Here is a 27,307-nt window from a genome sequence, read left to right as displayed (position 1 = left end):
GAATGTTCCCCCCACAATTAGGTGTGTCTTCTCACCTAACCACGTCTAGAATTCTCCTGACAGGGATGAGCCTAGGTGGTGCTAAGTCCCGTATAATTGACGGTCATCATTAACCGTGACCCTTCGAACAGTGAGCCAAAATTAAGTCGCTCCTCCTTAAGTTGCTTTTGCCAAATGTTTCACCACAACAATGAGGAATGTGCCCGATAAACACACAGAGCAGCGTGAAGTGACCACAACACAGTCTTGATGTTTTAGTTTTGATGTGCGTGATGCATAGATGCATATGCATGGGAGGGCCAGAGGTTGATGCTGAGTTTTCTATTGTCCTCTAAGGTCTGTCTGTCTGTCTGTCTTCTTTCCTTTTTCTCTTTTTTTCTTTTTTGTTGTTTTGTTTTTGAGACAATGTCTCTCACTGAACCTGGAGCTCATTAAGTCAGTGACCCTGGTCAGTGAACCCCAGGGATCCCTCCAGTGCTGGGGTTGTAGGTGTGTGTTGAGACATCTGCCTTTTTATTTGGGCTCTGGAAGACTGAACTCTTGTCCTCATATTCTTATTGTGACCACATTACTGGATTAGGCCATCTCCCTGGACCCAAGCTTCTTCCTGTCTCTCTTCAAAATATCTGTCTGTCTGCCTGCCCACCCATCTACTCATGTATGTATGTATGTATGTATGTATGTATGTATGTATGTATCTATCTATCTATCTATCTATCTATCTAGTGTGTGTGTGTGCGCGCGTGCGCACTCAAACCCACCTGCCTGAGTACATGTATGCAAACCATGTATATTAAGGAGCCCGTAAGTCAGAATAGGGCATCAGGTTTCCTAAAACAGGAGTTATAGGCAGTTGTGAGCTACCCTCCAGGTGCTTGGGAGCTGGACTCAGGTCTTCTACAAAAGCAGTAAGTGCTCTTAACCTCTAAGTCACCTCTCCAGACTCTCCAGCCCCAGTTTCTCTTGTCAACACTTATTTGGGCAAGTCTGTGAGCAAGGCAAGAAAGTAACTGTTAGGTTTTAGAACAAGATCTTGTTTTGAAATTTTGATAGTTAAGAGAACCAGAACCCCCAAGGTTAATCATGGAAAGAAAAGGGGCCGTTTTCCCCAGTGGCTGATACTTCCAAGGTCTCATTTAAATGGTCTGGAAATGTTCCTCCTATAAACACATATAAGAGGTCACAGAGAAATGTGGCCCATCTTCCCTCCCACATCTCCAAAATTGATCAGAAATGCACACCCAAGGATAGGCTCAAAGGTCCTTTGATTCTTTTATTGACAGTCTGGGTCTTTACTGATTGACAGTCTGGGTACCACCACAGACACAGACTTTGGGTATTGCTTAACACTTTTCACAGCAAGAGAAAGATTGCTTTGCAGAGGTTTGATTTCCAGCCTTCTGACATCCACGTTCTACTCCACTATTCAGACTCACACAATGCAGGCCGCGATTCACGCTCACACGCTGTGGATGCCTTCCCTTTGGGTTATTTTAAGAATCACTATTGTATTCTGAAGAAAACATAGGCAACAGCTAGAAAGGAAAAGGGACCGTACTGGAGAGCCACAGAGCTTCAGGGAGTCCCTTTACCCAAAGCAGAACAGCTTCCCAATGCCATTACATCACATGGGCGTGGACGGAGGCAGAGGCAAGAGCAATGGTGCAAAAGGAATAGTGAAGGGTGACATCAGATTCCCGAGTGCTGCACGGCAGGTGGCTTATTTTGGATCCATGTATGACACTCATTCAGGACCTGGCTGGGTGGAGTCTTGGGCCACTGGGCTGCAAGTGTGGACTGAGGCTACCTGGCCTTTCCTCACACTACAAGATACCAATAGTATCATTTCTATATGATTTTTAGCTCTAGGACTCAGGTCTGGTGTCTCCCCTCCCCCCCCCCCCATGCAAAAGCAAAACAAATAAAAAAACAGGAAAAAGAAAAGAAAACCTTGAAAGATTAACATTTGAGTGTGATTGATCTGAAGTCTATCCCAGTGTGTGTTTTTTGTCCTGTGCAGAGGGGCCCTGTCTGTAGGACCACTGGGTGCATGGGGCTCCCTGGGGCTTAACAGTTGAGGAGGGAGCAGATATGCAGAGGTGTCCCCACTTCTGGTGGAGGGGTCAGGCATGTTCTCATTTAGATGCTCTAGAATTGTCCCTTCTATAAATATTCTGTTTCTTGACCCTGTTGTTAGCTTTGGAACAGCATCATGGGATTGTCTCTAAAAAAGCCCCCTCTATAGGCACTCTCTCTGTTGAACTCACAGTGAAGCGTAAAGAAAGAGTTAAATTTTCAGTCTGCAATGGGAATACTCCAAACCAAATTACAGACTTTGTAATATTTTCAGGGAAAAAAAAAACAAACCATTTCTTTCTAAAGTTGCATATATATATATATATATATATATTGTTGTTGTTGTTTTGTTTTGGTTTTTCGAGACAGGGTTTCTCTGTGTAGCCCTGGCTGTCCTGGAACTCACTCTGTAGACCAGGCTGGCCTTGAACTCAGAAATCCGCCTGCCTCTGCCTCCCAAGTGCTGGGATTAAAGGCGTGGGCCACCACCGCCCGGCCGTTGCAGGTAATTAAAGTAAGTAGGTTCGGCTTCCATGCTCTCCCTGTAATTTAAAATCTGTGTTCCAATTAGCTTTCCTAGGCTCCCACTGTTTGATAAGCTGATTAGTATACAGTGAGGTTGTAATCTCATCAGCACCATTTATAAGGATAGGATCTGGGGGATAAACAAGTATTTTTGGCTATTGTCGAGGGCCCTCTGGGAATAGATGATTGCTACGTAAGGACATCGACCCTCAGATCTCAAAAGTGCTTCTGAGAAGCCACAGAAATGTAATTTACCCAGGGCGCGGCAACAGCCCTGGAAAGTACTTCCCACCTCACCCATGGTTTCTACATGGATTTAGTGAAGCGGAAGGTAGGTAGGAGGTTAAGCCGGGGAAAACTCATGACCACGTGACTCAAATTCTCATTGGGATGAGAATCCAAAACAAGGGTTCACTCTCATCCCAGCTCCGACATTTGCATGAGCCAGAGGCTGAAAGCGCCTCCTGCTGGCGGCAGCGGGTGCTGTGGTTTTCTGTGGGTGCCCTGGAAAGGACCTCGGGGCTGCTTCTGTGATCTGCAGGCCGTGTTTGTGCGCGTGTGTGTGTATGTGCTTATCTGCATCGCGAAGAAGAAATGGCTAATGAAGACAGGAGTCTTTGGTGTTTCCCATGAGATCGTGCGTCCAGGGCCAAGTGACATCCCTCTCTACTCGTCAAACCAGTGATCACCCATGCAGGCTCGGTTCCACTCACAGCCGCAGTTCCAACACCACTCCAGCTTGCACTGGGGCTGCGGACACTTCATGTGCATACATCCTCCTGTGGGGACAAAGGACACAGACGCTGTGGGTTTGTAATAAACACCGGGCGAACCCTTGTTCCCCAGGCCAAAGAGCCATTCTAGAAACAGCTCCTATAATGAACAACCCCAAGCAAGGAGAACAGAGAGACTGAACCAGAGCGAACCACCAGACAACAGGGGAAGTAGCTCCTGAGTCCGGACACTGCAGAAATAGAACAAATCCCATTTGCACATCCGAGTTTTTCCTCTTTCCCTCATGCATTTAGACACAAATCTTTGGTGTTTTATAGACTGTTGATTCTTCATTAAAAAAAAAATATATAACCATAATAAACTCATGATTTTAAATTCATATTAAAATTTAGTAACTTAGTTTATAATACCCCGGGGCTCATATCTATTTATTTTATCCATATTTATTCAGTGTTACTTGGCTCAACAAGATTTATCAACAGGAATTGGGAGAGTATACTACTTTTAATAGGGAATATGTTCCTTAGTGGTGCTCCGAGGGTTTGGCTGGTCAAGTGAACGCTTAGCGTGCAGGTTACACTGGGTTTGATCCTTAGCACTGTATAAACCAGGCATGGTGGTGCGCACATGTGGTCTTCCCCAAATCAAGAGGTTGGAGGCAGGAGAATCAGGAATTCAAGGTCATACTCCAATACAGGGTGTGTTCCAGGTCACCCTAGTTTACAAGGAACCTTGTCTTAAAAAGTTAAAAAAAAACAAAAACAACAAACAAACAAAATGGGGGGGGGGACAGAAAAAAAAAACAAAACAAAAGAAAGGAAGCTTTTGTGAGGTATGTGTGCTACCCGCCCTACATTACAGCTTGAGGATGCTGAGGCTGGGGCATGGCTCTGTTGGAGAAGTGTCTCAAGATGAAGCTCAGTCAGGATGAAGAGGCGAGACACCCAGCATTCCTCTTGGAACAGGGGCTGTCTTGTCCATAGGCGGTGGAGAGCTCTTGTCGAGGGGCCTCCTTTGAGACTGCCCCTTCCTTTGGTTGCTGTTGGTTTCTGGGCTCAGACACCCAGTCCCCCATGAGAGAGGTAGGGGGACCATGAAGTTGCCTGCAGAAAACTGAAATCCAAGCAAAGCAGTCTCTACTTAAAAGTTTTGCTAGACTCAACTCACAGATCTAAAGGAACCAGCTTGTTAGAAAGATACAAAGGCAGATACAAATGCAGGCAGATTCCTGAGTTGAAGGTCAGTCTGGGACAGAGAGAATTTAAGTCCAGGCATGGTCGAAATGGAATGGCATTTCCAGGGCAGGGTCCCACCCAGCTTTCTTATTGTCTGTGCTTGTGTTTGCTGTCTCTTCCTAAGAGTCAAGGGGCTAGGGTCATGGAATGCTGGTTCATGGTATGGTCAAGAGGGAGCCTGGAATAAATAACTGAATTGATACATAAATTAAAAAAACCTGGGCTTTTGATCTGCATGAGATGAGCTAGCAGAAAGTGATAGTAGGGTTTTTTTGGGATTTTTTTTTTTTTCTATTGAGAGCTTAGCTGACTGGAGATCTCTGGAGAGTGAACACAGTTCTTTAAGTTTTTTTTTTTTTTTTTTTTTTTTTTTTGTTTTTTGTTTTGTTTGTTTGTTTGTTTGTTTTTACAGGACTTCTGATTTTAGTTAGAAAATCCATGGAGAGCAAACACAGCCCTTTTAGAATTTTTCATAACTCTTTTAGAATCTTTTCTAACAGGATTTCTCGGCCAGAAATCCCAAGAATTCCTTAGAGAGCTGACAGCTCTTTTAGGGTGTTTTCTAGCAGCTCTCCCGAGAAGGCTGTCTGAAGATCCAACACAGCCCTCTTAGATTTTCTTCTGGCTTTCTGATTTTAATTGGGAAACCCAATAATTATTTTTAGAATTTTTTCTAACAGGATTTCTGACTTGGTCTCGGAAACTGCAAGAATTTTTTTTATAGTAGCTTTTCTGAATTTGGTCAGAAAACCCATGAAAATCCACAGAGCTTTTAGAATTTTTACTCAAGCTGTTTTGAGCAGAAAGCTAGCTTTCTCAACCAGAGAGTTTCCTAGAATAGAAAGAAAAGGCTGTTTAGAGCAGAGCAGAGCAGAGCAGAGGAGAGCAGAACACACACACACACACACACACACACACACACACACACACACACACACACACACGGACAGACCAGATGGCCGGAGGGAAAGAGGAAAGGAGTGGAGGGAGGGAGGGAGGGAGGGAGGGAGAGAGAGAGAGAGAGAGAGAGAGAGAGAGATCTTAAAAGCTCTCTCCAGTGGACTACAGAGCCCAGAGCTAGCTACCGGGAGCTGTGTAGCTGGAACCTTCTTGAGTTGATCATAGGCTGCCAGCTTGGACTCAGAATTTAACTTCAGGTCGTTTGTTTGGTCGCTCTCAAACATCCGTTCTCTCAGAAACCCTTTCCAAGCCGAGGCTGCTCCTTGGCACTTCTTTCCTTCCTGTTAGTTAACATACAGCTCGCTCCTGTTAGACCCTGTAACGTGAAGGTGCCCTCAGAACTGGGATTCTAGAAGTACGGCCTTTTAACAGCATGGACCACTTAGCTGTGTTCTGGTTAAAGACGGTGGACCCATAAGACTGTAAGCCGGAAACTCCTGTGGCCTACTGGTCTCCTGGTTTGTGTTATACCCTCATGTGTGGATGCTAGTCTACTGTGCTGTTGGTGACAAACGGCAGAAGAGGACTTTGTGGAAGGAGCAATGGTCCTGAGGAGAGAGGAGGGAAGCAGAGGGTGATGGAAGTTGGGAGGTGGGGGTAGGGGGACAAATATTAGGTTTTTTCTCATGTGTGGGATTTAGATTTAACAATACATATATGTAAAGAATGTGGCCAGGCGGTGGTGGTGCATGCCTTTAATCCCAGCACTTGGGAGGCAGAGGCAGGCGGATTTCTGAGTTCGAGGCCAGCCTGGTCTACAGAGTGAGTTCCAGGACAGCCAGGACTATACAGAGAAACCCTGTCTCAGAAAACCAAAAAAAAAAAAACAAAAAAAAAAAAAAACCACAGTTATTTACATTGCCATTGTCTGAATAGTCTGCCTGAGGCTTAAGATGAAGAGATTTATTAATTGCTTTGACATTTTTACAAATTCTGTTGTGTGGTTACTAAGGTTCACTCTTATGAAGAGAGTTTTAATGGAAAGGAGCAAAGGGAGAAAGGAAAAAAAATATATATATATTGTTCAAGTCTTAGAGGGGCACCAGGAAGTGGAATGGAGCTAAATCCTGTGTTCAAGGAGATAAACAGATTAAGGGAGTGGTGACCTTAGGGCATGATCCCACCCAGCTAAGCTTACTGTTTATGCTTTTGCAGTTGAACCAGGGGTAGTCATATCTAGGGGTTATTACTTGGTTATTGTTTTCATTTAGAATTTTAATCTGAAGTGAACTACAATCCAGAGATGGTGGACACATGTTTTTGATCCAAATCTTGAGGAACAGTGGCTATGAAAAATTTAGGCCCAGGCATGGCGGTACACACCTTTAATCCCAGGAGACAAACTCAAGCAGCTCTCTGCAATCACGGCCAGCCTGGGGCAGAGCAAGTTTTAGGTGAAGAAAAGCTTAAAGGTGTGGTGGTACACGCCTTTAGTCCCAGCATCCCAGAATCCCAGGACACAGAGCCTTGTACCTCTCTGAGTTCAAGGTGAGTTTGCAGAACAAGTTCCAGGACAGATAAGCTTAGACAGCGAATGAGTTGGAAAACAGAAAGCTGGTGGTGATGTAATAGAACAAGGGGGCCATGTTGCAGCTCCTACAAGCAGCAGAACTCAGCAGCTTTGTCCATGTAGCTCTGGCTTCAGAGTCAAGAACAGAAGGGACTACTGGGACAATTGATGCTGGTTAGCTGGAGCTAGGAAATTAGCGGTGATTAAGAAGAGTCCAGCATCTCTGAGGTGAAATCTTCTGGGAAGTGCTTTCTGAGATCACAAAGAAGCCGCGTTCCAGAGACGGCCAAGGTTGTACCTTGTGCTGCAACTGGACGTGGTAATGTTTGAGAGTCACCCAGGTGGTACTGGTTTTGTAGACATGAAGAGGTCATGAAGAAGAGCTGAGGCTTGGTACTATGAGAGGCCATGGAAGGCCATTGGTGAAGGTGAAGCCTCAGTTTCAGGCTCAGGATTGAAGGAGTCATGCAAAGAAGTTAAGGCGAAGCACCATGGAGAGAGCCTAGGAGAGGCTATTGGTGAAGCCTAGTTGCAGCAGAGGATTTCAGCAAATTGGAGATGCTACTACCAAGAACAGCAGCAGCAGTGGAGGGGAGTTAACCAGAGCCTAGAATGCTACACGGGCAGAGCTGGAGAAGTGACCCACATCCTTTGGAGGAGCTCAGCTCACGTGTGGATCCCAGACATTGGAACAAAACAAGAAGCTGTAAAGTTGAAGTTGCTTTGGATACCCCAAGATGTTCAAGATGCCAGAGCTGTGGGATACCTGCAGAGGAAAGCTACTGAGGAGTGGAGCCAGCCCAAGACAATGACATTTGTTGCTGCTGAATCCCAGATCAGCCAACAGCAGTCAGCAAGGAGGAAAGGGGTCGGAGATCTGAAGAGTGCTTTGACATTGACATGGAGATTGGAGTTTGCCCAGCTGGTTTTCTGTTTTGTTTTGGTCCAGTATTTTCCTCACTATGAATAGTCATGTTGGAGGCATGCGATCTGCTTTTTGATTTTGATTTCTTAAGCAATCACAGTTGAGAGATGATTGCATGAATCTCAGAAGAGACTGTGAACTTTGGACTTTTAACATTGTCGAGACTGTTACAGAGTTTAGGACTTTGGAAGCCCGACTAAATGAATTTTGCATTATACTATGGCTACATATGACCCCCATAGACTCATGTGTTTGAACAAGCCTATGGAGGCTAGGGAGTGGAATGTGGTGGTTTGAATATGTTTGGCCCAGGGGGTGGCATTATATTAGGAGGTGTGGTCTTTGCAATTTTCTAACATGCGAAGAAACAGTGAGGTTCACCAGGTGAGTTCGTTCTTTTCCCAGGAGACTGCTGGTAAGAGTTAGGGCCTGGGTCTCATTCTACTTTCTAGGTCTAATGTCTTCTCAGCTACATAAATGCTGACTGGTTGCCCATCATAGCCGTGGGACCCGCTCGCTCCTAAAGGATTGGTGTGTGATCGGAAGGAGAACGGTGCTGGAGCAGCATTCACAGAGAAGTCACTAGAAAGCGCCCCTTGTGGACATCGTGAGACTGCAACACAGTCCACACAGGAAGCCCTCTGGAGCCAAACAAATATGGGGAGCAGAATGGAAGAGATCCGATTCCCAGACTCCTCCCCAGAGTCAAAGCAACACACTGACAATTGAAAAGGTAAAGATGGCGGCACGGAAGTCCAAAGCGTGGCCGCAGGAAGTGTGAGAGCACTGATTCTCAGGGTAAGCAAGGTGGAGCCTCCAGGGGCCCCAGAATGCACTCTTCGATGGTACAGACTGATGGTCCCTGGAAAGGCCTCCCTCTGCGGTTATGCAGATCCTGCAGATTTTTTTTTTTTTTGGTTTTTTTGAGACAGGGTTTCTCTGTGTAGCCCTGGCTGTCCTGGAACTCACTCTGTAGACCAGGCTGGCCTCAAACTCAGAAATCCACCTGCCTCTGCTTCCCAAGTGCTGGGATTAAAGGCGTGTGCCACCACCACCAGGCTCCTGCAGAATTATTGACTTTGTGAATGTGGGGACAGTAGAATGATACAGATTGAGAAACAAAGTGGCCTTGGGCTTCCTTGAACTCCTTGTAACAGTCCCTTACCACAGGTTTTTGCACCTGACCTAACAGGTTCATGTCTGTAAGGCAAAACTTTCAGAACAGACCGCACTGGTGAACTTAGCACATCACCTGCTTCTTCCAGCCCTCAAGGTAAGGCTGTGGTCTGACAGCACCTGAGGACTGTGTAGCAGTTCTCTTTGCTCTGAGATATCCAACCCATAGGATGTCCCTGCCAATCTACCTAGTAAATAAACGCACAAACTTCTGAATCGTTTGTCCTTGTTCAATGACTAAGTTTGTGTAGTCTCTCCCACACTAGGATGTGTTGTTCTGGGCAACTCAGATCTGTGTCTCATGTCGTGGTCACTCAAGTTTGGCTCAGAAACAACTCTCTCTTGTCCCCTTCGGAGGAAGAGCTGTGATTTGCATTAGAGTGTGGAGATCACTTTGGTTCTTTCTGCAGGGAAGGCAGTGTCCTTAAATGATGCTGGTGGCTGGCTCTTCTTTTAAATGTTCTTTGTATGACATATCATGCTGTGGACTGGAGGTGTGTGTGCGGGGGAAGTACTGTGCATAGCTTTGTGTCCTGAAGGATGCTTGCCAATGCACAGGCCTGGCAAGCATAGCCCTAGAGTCTTCTGGGAGACCTTGTGGTAAGCTTGAAAATGTAGGTAGTTGGGTCTGGGTGGAGGGCCAATAGTCTATAGTTTCAAAGGCACACATGGCAATTCTCCTCCATGCTCCAGGGGCCTCCAAGATGCACTTTAAGGATGTGGCAAGTAGAGATCAAGTTAGAACTGAGTTGATCCCCAGTCTCTTGGAGAGCCAAGGCCTCTGGCCCATGAATACAGGAAGTGTGAGGGGGTCATCTCTTAGTCTAAGCTCTCTTGGGTTTCCATGTGGCCCCAGGATTATTGAGGACAGTGGATGTGACTGCACCAGTCAGGAAGGGACAGTCCTGGCGGGACAATGCCTGAGCTTAAGAAGAACCATCTAAACAGGAACATGCATGCTCTCAAGTCTGTTGACCACAAAATGGAACTTTCTAGAAAACTTGGCCAGCCCTCAGTTTGTTTCATAGCGATATCACCAAATAGTTGTTTTAAAATCTCAAAAGTCACAGAAGATTTGCTGGGAGGTGTAAGAGAAATCCCCTTTCCAAAGCCCAGTAAGGTTGACATTTGAACAGAGGAGCTGGCCACCGGTGTTATTTATGGCTTTGCCTCCCCTGCAGCGGGGACACAAGAACCAATGTGAGTTTTAGCCTTCAGGGATATTAACAAGAGTGATGGGCGTGAGTGCATGCAGGGCTGGGGAGGAGATGTTTGTGGCCAAAAGTTTTGGGGAAGAGCTGATTAAATAAATCTAAGCCTTTTTCTTTATGAGAGAGTCTAAAATGCTTTACGGTGTTGATTCCTGCTTGGAATGCTGGCCCTCGTAGCAGTGTCCTCAAATAACCCATGAGGAGTAACTGCTCTGTCTCTATGGAGGACTCAGGTTAAGCACTTAGTGAGTACACCTCACAACTTAGTCATTTTTGTTCTTATCCTCTATGAAGGGACAAGTAGACAGCATCACTTAACGGATGGAGTTGTCATGGCAACCCTCAGTCTGGACTCTAGGAGTCCGTAGAGGACACTTTGTGTGGACATTGGGCTTTAGTGTTGTTACAACATTGAGTCACCAGATGCCTAGTGCCTGATGTCATTTGTAGGAAGGGCCACTAGTGTATCTTGTGTGTCTTCTCTCTTCACTGGCCCTGGACTGAGCCCTGACGATGTCACCCACTGCTGGCCACCATCTCACCAGAAGGTTTCATTTACCACCTCAGCTTCCAGTCCAAGGGTAGAATTTCATCCCATAGAAACCACCCTTGGAAGCTACTACATTGGCCCGCCTCATGGCATGCGTTAGCAGGAGAGAGCATCCCAAGTTTCTGCCAAGAAACTAGGTTAGTTCGAGTGGAATGTGGGTTTAGGAGGTTGAGAAGTTTCATGCTGGAGTATAGGCGTTCACGCTGCCTAGCTGGCCTCAGGATGTGCACCCTCCCAGAAGACCAGAATGCCATTTGAGGCTACCATGCAGGAGGCCCCGGGATGTGCACCCTCCCAGAATCCTTCACTGCCACCCGAGGCCACGATGCAGGAGGCCCCGGCACTATCTTGTCTCAGCTCACACTCACCATTTTTTTCAATTGGCACATTGCAGCGAGGACAAGGCTTGGTGGTTTTCTTGATGGTTTCCTTGGAGGCCTCCTCCCAACGAGCTTGCTCAGCGGCTCTTTCATCCACTCGGTAGGCCTGGGTTGATAGATACAAAAGCAGCTCAGATTTGAGACTCTATTACTGGGATTGAAGTCTGCATTCCTTGAAGTTCTGGTGTAGACACTTCACAAAGATGAACATGCCTTCCGGCAAGCTCAAATATTAACTTGTTTGACAAGTGCTGGACAGCTATTGGGCATGTGTGGGCACTGTGGTTTTGGCACATGGCATATGCTTATGAGCTAAGAAAGATGGCTCAGGAAAGATTGCTCCATTTTATAGCATAGAGCTCTCTGTTCTGAGGGTTTTATGTGATCGTAATGAATAATATGTAGCAGGTGGTTAATGTGTAGGCAAGTGATGCACACCCTCACGTGCCTCTTGATAGGCCCTTTGTGAGTGTGAAGCGAACACGTTAACTTTCATCTCTGAGGCTCAGAAGCACTGATGGTGGCCAGACACTGTTAGGTGAGTGGGGGAGCCTGCATTCTACAATCTTCATTTCTCAGCTCCCTCCTGCATCTTCCTCTCCTTCCTTCTTGACCCTGGAAAATGGGTGCTATCCCAGAAGGCATGGGAGAGAACAAGGGGATGAGAGAAAGGCTCACTTCCAGAAATTGGTTACAAGCTGGGCGGTGGTGGCGCACGCCTTTAATCCCAGCACTTGGGAGGCAGAGACAGGCATATTTCTGAGTTCGAGGCCAGCCTGGTCTACAAAGTGAGTTCCAGGACAGCTAGGAATGCACAGAGAAACCCTGTCTCGAAAAACCAAAAAAGAAAAGAAAAGAAAAGAAATTGGCTACAGCAGAAATTAGGTCTGTAGTCTTTGCGAGCAGCTGCCTGGGTTCAAATTGACTCAGATGCAAGATGTTAGCAAGGACTCCTCATTCTCTCTGTGAGTCCTCTCAGATGGAAATATAAAACACGGGGTGCTGTAGGCTGGGGGTTCATGTCACATGGTCCTTGCAATGAGCATGTGTCATTGGCTGGTAACTTCAATTCCTTCAGGGTCTATAATATCATAAACCATGATGCCTTTGCTACTGCATTCATGTTATCAAGGACGAGCTCATCCTTGACTTTTAGCCACCCGCTGTGGGGTGGTGCCTCCCCCATCCCCCAGAATTCATGTTGAATACCTAATCCTGTTGAAATCTGATAGGACATCGTCAGCTGGGGCAGGGACTCCAGAAAAGTGGATGCAGACGGGTGCTTCATTCTGCACCTGCCTAGTCGGTCAGCTGCCCTCACATTTCCCACCTACTTCAAGAATGTCTAGCCCGTGTAGAGGAAGAACTGGTGGTTTTTATTTTTAGCATTAAAAAGCGTTGTGATCTGAAACTGTATTTCAAAATGTTAATCCAAATAGAGTCCCTCCACTTTGACCCCTATGGCATTTATTATCTATGTATCTATCTATGTATCTATCTATGTATCTATCTATGTATCTTCTATCTATCTATTATCTATTTCTTCAATACAAACACGTGAGTCATTTTATTAACCAGAATAACGATTAAAAAAATATTTCCAGGGCTACTTGGTAGCATTGGTGCTAACTAAATGTAACAACCTTATAGACCTGAAGGCTGCCAGCCCCATGCAGAGATACTCATTAGTAAGTTTCCAGGGTGAGGCTTGATTGCCAAGCCCTGCTGGGGCCTGTCCCCTGTCAGCAGAGGTGAAGTAAGAAGTCAGAAGCTGAGGCTTAGTGAGTACACACCCACACCCACACCCCACCCTACCCTCGCACTCCTCCCTCCAGGTTAACAATCCCCACTCCCATTTTCACAGTGAGGTTGGGTTCCTGTTGAGACCCATAGTGAGCAGACTCTAACTTCAAAGATCAATCCCACTTTCTTTTCATTTCTTTGTGAATGAAGCACTGCGAAGGAAACAGTATTTATTTCTAAGTTGCAGCATTTCATGGCTTTTGTTAGGACCTTGATAGCTCTGTCTCTGTTTTTGTTTTTCCAGCAGAAAGCGAGTCCTTGCAGACGAAGGTCATGCTTGAGTCATCCTTGTAATTCCAGCCCTTGGCTTGGTGCCTGGGTAACGGGAGGGGACTCAGTTTTAGCTGAGTGAGCGACAGTCATCTGGAATAGGACCCCAGGAGGCACGGGAGCACAAGAGATGCTCCCATGATGGTGGTGGTTGGTACCAAGGTGAGACTGGCCAAGGGCCGGTCACTGTTGTCAACCCATTTGTGTTAGCATCTGCACGCGCTAAGGTCATCATCCTTAAGGGCAAAGGGACTTCCATGATTTGTGAGCGCTTTGTTAGAGGAGAGCAGAGTCAGCTTGACTGCTGAACCCCTAGGTCACTGCAAGCTTCCTTTAGCTTTGGCACATCCTGTAGATAGTAGGAGCCTGGTGATGAAGCTATGATGATGATGAGCTGAGGAGGACCGTTTTAAGATCTGGTACCCAACACACATTTTAACTGTAACATGCATTTCAACCTTAATATGGGTATCTTTAGTTTATCTGAGGCACGTGTGGTCCTAAGGCCCGGTGATTTGAGTAGCTGTGTTTCATTGTCAACTTGACTGGTTTTAGAATCACCTTGGAGATACACCTCCGGGTATTTACGCAAGGGTGTTTCCATAGAGGGTTAAGCTGAGGAAGGCAGGCCCAGGCTGAATGTGAATGATATCATCCCATGAGCCTGGGCTGGACAGAGATGGAGAAAGAAGAAAGCAAGTCCCTTCAGACCGTGAGCAAAGTAAATCCGCCCTTAATTGTTCTGACCTGGGACCTCAGAGATAGCATGAACCTGTTTTCCAAAGTGGGTGGTTGTACACGTGTGTCTTCTTTATATATTGTGGTGTAAAAATTAAGCTATCTATACAGTTTCATAAAAAAAATATATGTGACTGGCTATAACATATGAATTTAAGGCCTCTACCAAAGCCACACAGATAGCAAAGATTATGCAGACTGACTCGCTAACCAGAACCTTTTGATTATAAAGAGACAGAATATTCAGAGACACAGTGATCTTGGGCTGTTGTCAGTCCCCTTAATAACCAGCTATTACCTGCCTCGGTATATGACCCAACTTTATGAATATTTAATTGTGATGGCTAAGGAAAACTCCTCTACACCCATTCTAAATTTCTAAAAGACAAGTTCCTGGCAGGTCTGACTCCAGGCCCCCTCCCCAGGATCATAAATACCTTGGTGAGAGAATTACTGGTTCCTCCACCAGCTTTGTCGGTATGTAACAGGGCCAGCGCCTCACTAGCTGAACTGAGTGACACAGTTTCTCACTCAGCTGGGCAGTCCAAAAAAAAAAAAAAAAAAAAAAAACGAGATAATTGTGCCTACCTTCCTCTCTTCACAGCACGCCTTCACTATGGCTGTGGTCCTGCTGGTAGTAATTAATAAATTTATTTAACTATAATTCGAATTGAGTCTGTGGCTTTTCCCCTATAGATTCGAACTCTGTAACATGATAGAATGGAATATATTCTTAGCAGACTACTGCCTTCCACCAAGCCCAGAGCTAAGTATGCTGTAAGATAGCATTTGAAAATAGTAGTTGAGACTTCCCACTTTAACATACATAACCTGCCGACCTGATGTTTCTACCAATATATCCGGTAAATGAATTGTCTCATCACATATTTTTCTTTGTTTTGTTTTTGAGACAGAGTTTCACATAGTCTACATTGGCTTCATTCACTGCATTGCTGACTCTGGCTTGCACTCCTGATCCTCCTGCCTTACCGCTGCAGTACTGGGATAGCAGGGGTGGAGCACTATGACGTACTTTTGATTGACAACTAGAAAAGTACATGTAACCTTTTCTATAGCAGCGCAAGTCATGGCGGGCACCCAGGATTGCCTTTCCTGGCCCCAACCATTCAGAATAAATTCTCTGCGATCCCCTTCATAGTAGGAGCTGTTATACGTTACTTGTTTTATATTATATGTATTTATTCACATTGAACAGGTTAAAATGCCAACTAGTCGTATAAATGCGCAAAGTCAAATTGTCACAAATCAAAACTCTTATTTCTAATGTTGCTGCAAGACTGTGATTGACATTTTAAAAATGTTCCAAAATTCTTCACCTCAAAATACACATGAATTATACAAAATTTGAGAAATACAAGTATGCAAAACCAAGACAGGCCTCAGTTTCTCACAGGGAATAAGAATACCTACACCACTGGTCTAACTCTCTCCTGCCAGATCATTATAAGAGACTCAGGGGCTAGAGAAAGGGCTTAGAGCACCAGAGGATCCTGGTTCGAGTCCCTGCACCCACACAATAGCTCACAACCGTCTATAATTCCAGTTCCAGACAGCACGTCCTTCTGGCTTCCTTAGTAACAGGCACACATGTGCATGCACAGGCATAACATCCACACACAGAAAATCATGAGACTGACGCGCTGCCTACTGCGCTAATAAGGTACTACACACACACAAAATTAAATAAGTAAATGTAAAAAAAAATATTTTTAAACTGACAGGATGACAGGTTAAAAGTTGTATCTGAGTGAGTAGATGCACAGACAGACAGACAGACAGACAGACAGGACAATGGTTGCTATACCACTGGGTCAATCCGCTCCGGCCAACTTCCTGACCTGCCACATTCATTTGCTGTATGCCAGGGAGCTTTTCATAATAGATCCAGGGGTCTATTACTGCTCTTCCACCAGGGTGGAGGCCACAGCTGCCCTGTTAATCAGAGGTAACTGTCTCCCTCAGTGAATCGTTCACAGGAGCAGCCTGGACCACTGGAAAGCAAACATACAGAGCATATCCAAGTGGGATAGGTGTGAGAGTGTGTAGCACAAAATGCAGCCAGGAAAACTGGACCCAAGGCAGCCTGCCAGAGGAAAATTGCCACCATTGCCAAGGGTGAGGTACACAGCAGAATTACAAGCCAGCCATGGAAGTCGGAGGCTGGTGGCACACACAGATGCTCACGTGGGAAGGTCCTCCTCAACCCTTCAGAGCCTAAACCACAGAAGGCCCTGCCCCCGGAGAGGTCAGTGCCAGATTCATCAGGGGAAAGAACACAACTTGCTGGGAGAGGCAGGGTAGATTCTGGAAGAGAATAGTCTAGTTTCAGAAATCCTTCTACCTGGAGAGACACCCATAACCAGCCTGAATTTCTGAGATCTGCAGTATTCCCCATCACCCATGGAGACCAACATGAGGGGCAGTCTAAGGGGAGGGGGCACCATGATCTCACAGAGGAAGAAGCGCTAAGGGCAGATTCCTAGCTAGCTAGCTGATTAGTTTTCCCTATATTTTTCTGTATTTCCTACTTTTTAAGTTATTTTAATTTTTAAATTAATTTTAAATTATTTATCATTAAGTATGATATAGTTATAGTGTGTAGTTGTTTTATCGATTAATTATTAATTTAAAATTAATTACTTGTAAATTATTCACACTCCTGTACTGTACTTTGTTAAGCGTCTGTGTGTTTGCCTACAAATATCTTCCTTATTTTCTATTTCTACAGCCACAGCCTCCAGTCTTGTGTCTCCAATTCCAGTGCTTTCTCTCTCAGTGGATGTATCTTCTTTCAACCCCACAGGTTCTTTTCTCTTTCCAAAGCCAATTGGAAAGGCAGAGAGAATTAAGGGGACATGGGGAGTGAGGGACAGTGAAGCGTCTCATTAACTGAGGTCAGATAGCAGCTCAAGGGACTGGTGATAAAGACATTCCTCTCACACAGAGGTATTTTCTAGTGAGCAAATTGTTTCTTTTTTATTTCATAAATGTCTGAGCCTGAGCCCGCATGACCTACAAGAACTGCCTTATTCCTATGTCAGACTTTTTTTTTTTTTTTTTCTTTTTCTGGGAACCTCACAAACTAGGCTTTGTTTACAGTCAAAATATCTTAATGTCCCCTGCACCCCAAACGACCTGGGAATTTACGTTATCAGCTGTAATGCAAGCCGGTCTGGAACCACCCCATGATCTCATGTAATGAAAAAGAAAGGCGCCTTAGCAACCTCTGAGGTGTAACTTCAGAAGCCACTGTAAACAGAACATGAGGCCCCTCAACAGACCTGGCTCTGGAGAAGCCCATACATGCTCCGGGATGCGGAGTGGGGTGTCTCTTTTTGCTGTCTGTCTGTCCACTAACCCCAGCGCTTAAGTCTTGGTGAAACTTTCTTCCTGTTAAGCTCGAACCCTGCTTGATGCTGGCTCATCCTGAAGCTCTTTTCTGTGGTGAAGTCAAGGATCCTGACCACAGGTTCTCTGCAAAGAACTACCCGGGTTGCTGCGGGATGCAACCCGGAGCCCGCATCTTGCTAGCATTGTGTTAATCCTGAGATTCACCAGAGAAAAACTAGTTCCACCATTTAAAGGGAGCTTTATTAAATACTGACCAAGACGGACTTCGACAAGGACGATTCCCAGGAACTTCCAGCTGAGTGGCTCGAGACGCGTTTTGCTGGCGCTTATAAGGACAAACCTATAGGCCACCGTACTTTCCAGCGTGGCTTTGTTATTTTCTAAGAAATACAACTCCCAGCATTCCAGGAAGTTACCTGGTGCTTGGGCAGGTGGAGCTTGCAACTACAACTCCCAGCATTCCAGGAAGTTACCGGATCCTTTGGCTGGTGTGGCTTACAGGTTAATTTTGGTCACTACACACTGAGCACTCCACACACACACACACACACACACACACACACACACACACACACACACACACACACACACACACACCACCACCACTCCACACACACCTTTTTCTTCCTTTTCTTTTTCTGTGTAGCCCTGGCTGTCCTGGGACTCCCTTTGTAGACTAGGTTGCCTTTGAATTCAGAGTTCTGCCTGCCTCTCTGAATGCTGGGATTAAAAGTGTGGGCTACCATGCTGGGCTCTTATTTCACATCATAAATATTGATAAGCTTAGCGCTAAGATAAACAAACACCACACACACACACACACACACACACACACACACTATAACTTTCTTCCTGGGGGCATAAATGGAACTCATAGAGTTGCCTCTTGTCATTCAACTCCAGGATAGTGACTCATCAGAAAGGCCTCCAGATACCATGACATACTCCCCCCAAAGTAGCAGGAGACAAACTTCCTAGTGAAGAAATTTCCAAAGAACTCACATGAAAACAAACAAGAGCAGGGAAAGGGGGCGGGTGGGTTAAAACTGGGGGCATGGCTACCACAACAGATGCATGGGACCATAATCAAGAGACACGAATGAGACAACAGCCACACCCGTTGAGATCCATGATCCATCCTCAGCCTCACAGCTCCCAATAACAGATGAAGGTGGGTACATGCCACAGCAATGCATGCGTACCACAACACATGTATGCATGCCACAGCAATGCATGCCACAGCACATGTATGCATGCCATGGCAATGCATGCGTGCATGCATGCCACAACATGTGCATGTATGCATGCTGCAGCACATGCATGCATGCCAAAGCATATGCGTGCATGCCATAGCACACGAACAGAGGTCAGAGGACAACTCACAGGGGTCAGAGCTCTTCTGCCACAGTGCAGGCTCTTAGGACTGAGCTAAGGCCTCCAGGCTTGGTGACAGCCTTTACTTGCCAAGCCATCTCACTGGCCTCACAGTCTGACCTTTAGAAAGGATCAGTGTTCATATGGAGGAGCCAAATAAGCAAGTGGGTGAAGTAAGGCCATCTATCCAGGACACAGAGGTTTATCAAAGCAAGTGCAACCTTTAGCAACTTGGAGGAGAAATGTTAAAAATAAAATGATGTCTTAAGTTAGATTTCTATTGCTGTGATACAGCACCATAACCAAAAACAAATATGAAAGGGTTTATTTCAGTTCACAGTTCCATATCATAGTTTATCACTGAGGTGGGTCAGGACAAGAACTCAGACAGATTCACTGCAGTGGTGGCACACACCTTTAAAACCAGCACTCAGGAGGCAGAGGCAGAGGCAGAGGCAGGCAGATCTCTGAGTTCCAGGCAGCCTGATCTACAGAGTGAGTTCCAGGATAGCCAGGGCTATACAGAGAAACCCTGTCTCAAAACAAAACAAAACAAAAACCAAAAAGAACTCACACAGAGCAGGGTCCTGGAGGCAGGAGCTGAAGCAGAGGCCATGGAGGGGTGCTGCTTACTGGCTTGCTACCCATGGCTTGCTCAGCCTGCTTTCTTATAGAATCCAGGACCACTTGCCCAGAGGTGGTACTGCTCCCTGTGGGAGTGGGATGGGGCCTCTTACATCATGAATCAAAGCAATACCCCATGGACATGGCCACACACCGATCTTATGGAGGCTTGTCCCAGTGTCCCTTTCCTCCTCTCGGATAACTCTAGCTTGTGTTGAGTTAACCTAAAACCAGCTAGCACAGTTGAAGAAAAATTCAGTTGGAAATCGAGACACTGATAAAACCCCAAGTAAAAAATTCTGGAAAGAAGAGAAGAAATCCACCAAATGAACAGCACAACAAAGCCTCCTTAACAGGTGAGACCACACAGGCGGAAAACAAACAAACAAACAAACAAAAAACTGAGATGGAGACAAAGTCAGGGCAGGAACAGTTATGCTCATATAAATAAAAACAAGCATGACCCAAACATCTGAGAAATCTAGGGCACATTCCGGAGACCAAAACGAAGAACCCAACATGTAGACAAAGGGTCTACGGTAACGTCAAAAGGAACAGACAGTGTCTTCAATTGCATTGTAGTAGAATTTCCAAAACCCATAGGGAGATGGCAAACACAACAGGTGCACAGATCTCCAAACAGGCCAGGCCGGAGAAGAAGCTGCTGGGACATGGCAGAGTTGGTACGGGTACGAGTGTGGGCAGTGGGGAGGTTCTGAGGAACAGAGAGGGTAAGAGTACAGGCGTTGGGAAAGCAGACGGAGCTACGGGGATGAAAGGGAACAGGGCAGGGCAGGAAGGATGCAGGCGGAGTGGACGGAGACAGAGGAACAAATAAATCAGACTGAAGAAAACGCTGTAATGACACCCGTCAACTTTGCTTAAAAATACCAACTACATATGCCATGAGCATTTCCCCGTATCACTTACAGACGACAGTATTGCATGTGTGTGCGTTTGTGTGTGGCGAGCCATCTCAGACTTCCCCACACTCGTGTCCGCACGCATCCTAACTGGCTTAACTAATCACAGTGTGCAGGGACATGAGCGGCACTGATTGGCTTCAGAGATACTGAGATGAGCCAGCTTACATGGAGGCTTTGTAATGAGTCTCTGACACAACACCCTGGCAACGAAGTCTCCTGCTCAGGGTGTGTGTGCGCATGCGCGGGCTTTACTGCACATAGCCAGATCAAGCCAGGTGAACAAAATGCTTACTATGATAAAGGGTCTGAGAGGTGGGCCACGGCATTACCTTCCAGAAACCGTACTGCCAATTTACAATAATGTGCTTTGGTATTTGGCGGTGGAGATAGGTTGGGAGGGGATTATGGGGGGAGGAGAAAGAAAATATTTTTTTCCTGTCAAAATACCAATTTCCGATCCCATGATACATAGGATCTAGTGAGTGTGACTTGAAGGCTGACCAAGTAGTCTTGAGGATCCCCCAGCAAGGGGACCTGCCATCTTCCCAGCCAGACCTCTTCCTATTAGCATGATGCAAACTCAACGCCTGACAGGGCTAGCAGACTGCCCATGTGGTCATTTCTACGCCAGAGTGAAGTGAGTTGCTGGGTTTGGCAGTGGCTCACAGGAATGTGAGGAACAAGATGGTTCTGATCTTGGGATGGGAGAGGGAGAAGGTAAGCCAAGGGCTTCTCAGAAGTTCTACTGAACTTCTTTTTCTCAGACAGACCTTGATACCTCTTCCTTTGATAGACTGTGTCTACAAAATTCACACGTTGAAATCCGAAGCCCCGGTAGGATGGTGTTAGGTGGGGCCTTAGAGGCAGCCCTTGTGAGTGGGACTCACCCCCTCATGGGTGGGGTGGGGCAGGCAGCTCTCTCGATTTCTATTATAACAGAGACAATTCAGTGATCTGTGACCTGACAAGAGGGTCCTCACCAGACTTCAGCCATGCTGAAGCCCTTATTTCCAATTTCTAGACTGTGAGGATAAACCTGTGTTGTTTATAAACCACACGGTCTCTGGCACTTTGTCACAGAAACCCTATTGACTACTGCAGACTGTAATTTGAAGAATTATATTATGGAACAAAGTAGGTATTCATACAAGTTGTTTTTTTTTTGTTTTTTTTTTTTTTTTTGGTTTTTTTGAAACAGGGTTTCTCGGTGTAGCCCTGGCTGTCCTGGAACTCACTCTATAGCCCAGGCTGGCCTCGAACTCAGAAATCCGCCTGCCTCTGCCTCCCAAGTGCTGGGATTAAAGGCATGCGACACCACTGCCCGGCCTCATACAAGTTTTAAGCGGGCAGATAGTTTTTTTCCAGGATTATGATATAGAAGGATGTGATACTCTGACCTCTAGGCACCATCTGCCCTCCTTGGGGTTCGAGGACAATGACAGGCACATGTTTCCACCACTTGACTTCTGACTCGGCCTCACCTTCAGAAACTCTCCAAAACAGACACCGACTCGGACTGCCAGACTCAGCATCCTTTCCTTCCTTATCATCTCTGATTGTTCTGCTCTGTCTGTCACATGCCTACCTTTCTCTTTAGCAAGAGTCGCCCCAAAGGTCCTGAAGGGTCCTCCTGAGCTCTAACTTGTTACAGCCAATCTTTGTTCTTTCCACCCTGCTCAGTAGGTGCCACAGAGAGTTTGGGACCCCATTTCTACTCCTGGTCCCATGATATTGGGGGAAGTTTTCACACACATGCTAGCATGCTAGCATGCCTGGGGAATTCCCACAGAGGTGGACACATCTTTGCATTGTATCCTGAACCACTGTCAATGCCAACAGAGGCAGGAGGATCTCTAAGTTCGAGGCCAGCCTGGTCTATAGAGTGAGTTTTGGGATAGCTAGGACTACACAGAGAGAGACAGGGTTCTGTCTCAAAAACAAAACAAAAACAAAACCCCTCAAAACAAAACAAAAACAATGGAACAAAACAAAAAATCCTTCTGGAATGGTCTTAACCAGAGGCCGGGTGCTTTTAGATAATGCAGTCCCACGTGCTCACACCCTAGAGGTTTGGATTCAGTGGGTCTGCACTAGGGTACACAAGCCGGATACTTAAACAACGCTGCTTGAGTTGTGAGGGGATTAGGGGTGGTGTTAGTGTTCTTCAGGAGTGCATGTCTCATTTATGTGGGGAATAACACTATGAGTAGGGTAGTGCCCCCCACCTCCATCCCAGTTCAGTCCCCAGCACCAAGCTGTCAAGCAAGAGCTTGTATTCTGTTGCTGGGAACAGACGGTCTTGTGACTCAGCACTGCAACAGATCCACACGGACTGTGCAGTGTGGCTCACAGAGGGGCTGCATGACAAGGCAGCTAATTAGATAGAACTCTAGGTCTGCTAGTGGCTTTCCCACCTGAGAGAGAAGGGGGGGAGGGGGAGGGAGAGGGGGAGGGGGAGGGAGAGGGGGAGGGGGAGGGAGAGGGAGAGGAGAGAGAGAACAGTGAAAATGGTGTAGAAATGGTGTAGAAAATGGGAGAAATAAAATGGGTTGTCTTTCTTACATATTTTATACTTGAAAAAAAAATAGAATTTCTTCTATGATACATAAATACATCCCTCCCACGTATTTATCTTTCTGTATATTCCTCTTTCTATACAAAAATTTCTTTACATGCATCTATATATCTATTGTAGGTATAGAAAGAAGTGGAGTGTTAAATGAGTTCAGCAAGACTGAGTGTCAGCATGCCAGACAGCCTATTACCCAAAAAGGGAAGGATGCTTTTGAGGGCAACCCTGGGGGTCTACCTGTGGTTGACTTGAGTGTCTGGGTCACCAGGTGTGGCTGGGAGCTGTCCTGGGAGTGTCATGCCTGGCTTTCAAACCTATGGCTACTAATGACCTTGGGCAGAAGACCTGCTCTCAGGCTCTTGTCATCAGAAGTATGATATCAACACCCCTGGCCTGAGCGGCTGTTGTTGGGAGGAAGTGAGAGAGAGACACATAGAGCTGAGGGAGGAACCGGGATGCTCTGCCTGCAGACTGCATCTGTGTTTCCTCCTTTGGTTGTACAGTTGACACGGTCACCCTCATTTTAGCGTATAGAGACAGGGATATTGAGACTGGGAATTGGCAGTAATGGTAAAGACTGTTGAAGCCTTATGGGTCTTAAGGCCTCTTAAGGATACAGGTAAATCGACATCCTCCCGCCGAACCCCGCCCCCCAGACACCCCCCCCAACCCCACCCCCGCCGCCGCCGTAATGAAGCTTTTAAAAGCAAATTAGTGGGTTTTCCAGCTCAAATAAGTGGCTAGGGGGCGCTGTTAACGTGCATGTAAGCTACCAGAAGTAGAGAAGACCCACACGAGGGCTCTCTTCCATGTTTTAGAAAATTTATTTGTAATTTGGATTAGAAAATAAATTGGACAAATATCTTCTAATCCGAAAAGGGGTCAAAGCCAGGCATTGCTGAGATGCTTGGCAGAGTTCTCTTCCGGTGAGCGGTAGCTTTTAAATTCCACCTTCCTCACAGTAATCGAATGCCTGGCGATGAGTAATCCTCACTCATCACATAGACAGAAACTTCCCCTCCATACACCCCTCCCCAGTGCAGAGTCAAACTGCAGCGCTGGCTGCAGGCATCTGCTGTGGGTATTGCGCCCCCTGCTGGCAGCAGTGCAACAGCACGTTTCAGGAAGTGATTTGATCAAAAAAAAAAAAAAAAAAAAAAAAGTTACCGCTCAGCATTGTTATTTTCACAGTGTGTTCTCACTATTGTTTTGGAAGAATGAGTGCACGTTACATTTTGGAGTTTTGGTTTTTTTTTTTTTTTTTTTCACTTTGGAGGTTGTTTTTTCTTTTTTTTAAACAGAGTGGTGGGATTTATAGTTTATGGCTGCGGACCGGGGCTTACACTTTTGGTGATGAAGACAACAGCCATTCTTTCTACTACTGGTGGGACATGTACGACAGCCGCAGGAGAGCTGAGATTAGGGGCCACATGGGCATATTAAAATCACATCAGGGACTGCCTGGGGTGAGAACAAACACAGAGACCCTCAGCCAGACACTATGCAGAGAGTGAGAGACCTTGGAATACTCCGTTCTAAAAGAGATGTCTCCATCACAAAAGAGTGTGAGGACTAGGGCTTCGGAGACCCAGCAGGGCTGATACACACATGAACTTAGAGACAGATGCAGCACGCACTGGTCTGCACTGGTCTACACTGGTCTGCACCAGAATGACTCCTAGAGTTGAGAGAAGCAGACACAAGCTCCCATGCCTTATCTAGAAGTTATCTCCAATTGATGGCCACTGACAAAGGAGAAATTTGTTTTTTTTCCAAGGCATTCTCACTGGGGAAACAAACCACTCTTACAGGTAGGCCGCCCATGCCTGGTGGTAGATAGTCAACAGAAATGAAGCCAACCACAACTTTGGTGGTTCTTTGTCTCATAATGTTACATTGAGGCATTAAAAAAAAAAAAAAAAAACCACTTTACAGGTGTTTTGTGTATATATTGTGGACTCCATTTTTTTTTTTAATTTAAAATGAGGTTCCTGTGTGTCTCTGTGTCTATATACATTTCTTAGATTCATTCATTCTTTCTTTCTTCCTTTCTTTTTTAAGCCTATAGCACCCGGTATTCCCAGGTGGTCTCCCATCCAAGTACTAACCAGACCTGACCCTGCTTAGCTTCCGAGATCACATGAGATTGGGAGCGTTCAGGTGGTATGGCCATAGGCTCTTAGGCCTATGTTATTTTTTCCTATTATGATCTGTTTGTTTTTTGATTTATCTTATTATCATTCTTTAGATGCTTGCCTGTTTTCTAAGACAAGATGGAGAGGGTCTGGATCTGGATGGGGGGAGAGGCAGGAAGGAACTGAGAGGAGTAAGGTGAGGGAAGGACCATAATTAGAATATGATGTGTGAAAAACGAAAATCTGTTTTCAATAAAAGAAAAAAATTAAATCGATCTGGGGAACGAAGTCTGAGAATGGCTCAGGCATGTATGCCAGACCAAGGAAAAGGTAGAACTCCTCTCCTCCACCCATACAGTGGTGGATACGGGGATGGCAAGGGTCCTAAGGCCCTTGTTATGGTTTGTATATGCTCAGCCCAGGGACTGGCACTATTAGTACACTGTCACTGTCTTCAGACACACCAAAAGAGGGCACCAGACCCCATTACAGATGGTTGTGAGCCATCATGTGGTTGCTGGGAATTGAACTCAGGACCTCTAGAAGAGCAGTCAGTGCTTTTAAACACTAAGCCATCTCTCCAGCCCTGAGTGGCACTATTAGAAGATGTGGCCTTGTTGGAGTAGGTGTGTCACTGTGAGTGTGGGCTTTAAGACCCTCATCCTAGCTGCCTGGAAGTCAGTATTCTGCTAGCAGCCTTCAGATGAGGATTAATGAACTCTCAGCTCCTCCTGCACCATGCCTGCCTGGACACTACCATGTTCCAGCCTTGATGATAATGGACTGAACCTTTGAACCTGTAAGCCAGCCCTGATTAACTGTTGTTCTTTATGAGTTGCCTTGGTCATGGTGTCTGTTCACAGCAGTAAAACCCTGACTAAGACACCTCTAATACCCAGAGTATGCATTGAGGACCGACAGACAGAGAGCTCTCAACTATCCTTGGGGCTTCATCTCACCTTGGTGCCCCGCTGTTGATGTAGCCTACTTATCTGTGTTCTGCCTGTCCTGCTTGTCCCTGTAGACTACACCCAGTCCTTGTCTTCCATCCCTGCAGCTGAGTTCATTTTGGACTCAGCTCTGGCAGCCTGCCTACAGCAGCAGCTTCTGCGGCAGGCTTGGGGCAGCACGCTCACCACCTCACTTCAGTCACCAGAACCCCCACACAGCCTCTTTAACTCTTACTCATTCTTCGAGCCATGTGTACTCACTCACATACTCAGAGATCGGTAGATTTCCTGTGTGCTGGGTGATTAAGATTGGAATAAAAGACCTTAAGCCGGGCATGGTGGCACACACCTTCAATGCCAGCAACACTCAGGAGGCAGAGGCAGGGGGATCTCTGTGAGTTAGTCCACATTGCAAGTTCGAGACAACCAGAGCTACACAGTGAGACCTTATCATAAAAAAAAAAAAAAAAAAAACCAAACAAAGGCCAGGTGGTTTTGACACATGCCTTTAATGCCAGCACTGGGGGGTGAGGGGGGCCAGAGGCAGGTGGGTCTCTGAGTTCCTTTGAGGTCAGCCTGGTCTACAGAGTGAGTTCTAGAATAGCCAGGGCTACACAGAGAAACTCTGTCTTGACAAACAAACAAACAAACAACAATAAAACAATTAAAAAACCAAATGAGCTTATAGTATGATCAGAGAGCAGAACGCTCCTATTGAAGCCATGGCACTTTGTGAAGTTATTGTTATTCTGTCAATTCTGACATTTCGGAAAGACAGATTAATGCTTGATTATGTTCCTGGCATAGAACGCTCAACAGCAGCCCAGGACGGATTGGTGAGCCCCTTTACACCTGAACCCAGCTTCCCTGTTAATGACGTAGTCAATGGTCAGGAACATGCCTGCATAGTTGTTGTCCCACCAGCCCTGATTTTAAGCAGCCTAGGAATGAAGGGGTAATGATAACCAAAACCCAGTTTTCAGCTTTCAAACGTATACATGGTGTAAGACTCAAACTAGAGAATTTGATTTCTCATTTGTTGGAAACACAGCATTTCCCTTAAGGATGTAGCGCCCTCTGGTGGCCCTCTGCAGCCACTGTGAAGAGGAAGGTCAGGGCACAATTCTTCTGTGGGAGTCATTCTGGTGTGTGTGCATATTTGTGTAAGAGCTATGCAGGTATGCCTGTGGTATGCATGCGTGTGGTGTTTGTGGTATGTGTATAGAGTGGCTGTGTGGGTAGTGTGATGTAAGTTATGTA

At 46.1% G+C, this 27,307-nt stretch overlaps 1 protein-coding gene and 1 pseudogene across 4 annotated transcripts in view; both read right to left on the bottom strand.

Moving 5' to 3' along the window:
- Positions 1–1,248: 1,248 nt before the first annotated feature.
- Positions 1,249–27,307, bottom strand: part of Prkn (parkin RBR E3 ubiquitin protein ligase) — a 1,141,511-nt gene continuing 1,115,452 nt past the window's right edge. For 3 of the 4 annotated variants that reach the window (XM_076926642.1, XM_076926643.1, XM_076926644.1), the window contains 2 exons: positions 11,272–11,389; positions 1,249–3,380 (listed from right to left, as the gene is read on the bottom strand). In XM_076926642.1, coding sequence (XP_076782757.1) covers positions 3,268–3,380; positions 11,272–11,389 — 231 coding nt within the window. In that variant the 3' untranslated portion in view covers positions 1,249–3,267. The remainder of the gene's footprint in view (positions 3,381–11,271; positions 11,390–27,307) is intronic. The other variant, XM_076926645.1, reaches the window with a different exon arrangement.
- Positions 25,022–25,139, bottom strand: LOC143440202 (5S ribosomal RNA; annotated as a pseudogene).

Source organism: Arvicanthis niloticus, chromosome 28 (genome assembly GCF_011762505.2).
Source record: "Arvicanthis niloticus isolate mArvNil1 chromosome 28, mArvNil1.pat.X, whole genome shotgun sequence".
In the NCBI taxonomy this organism is placed as follows: Eukaryota; Metazoa; Chordata; class Mammalia; order Rodentia; family Muridae; genus Arvicanthis; species Arvicanthis niloticus.
This window is presented reverse-complemented; position numbering and strand designations above follow the sequence as displayed.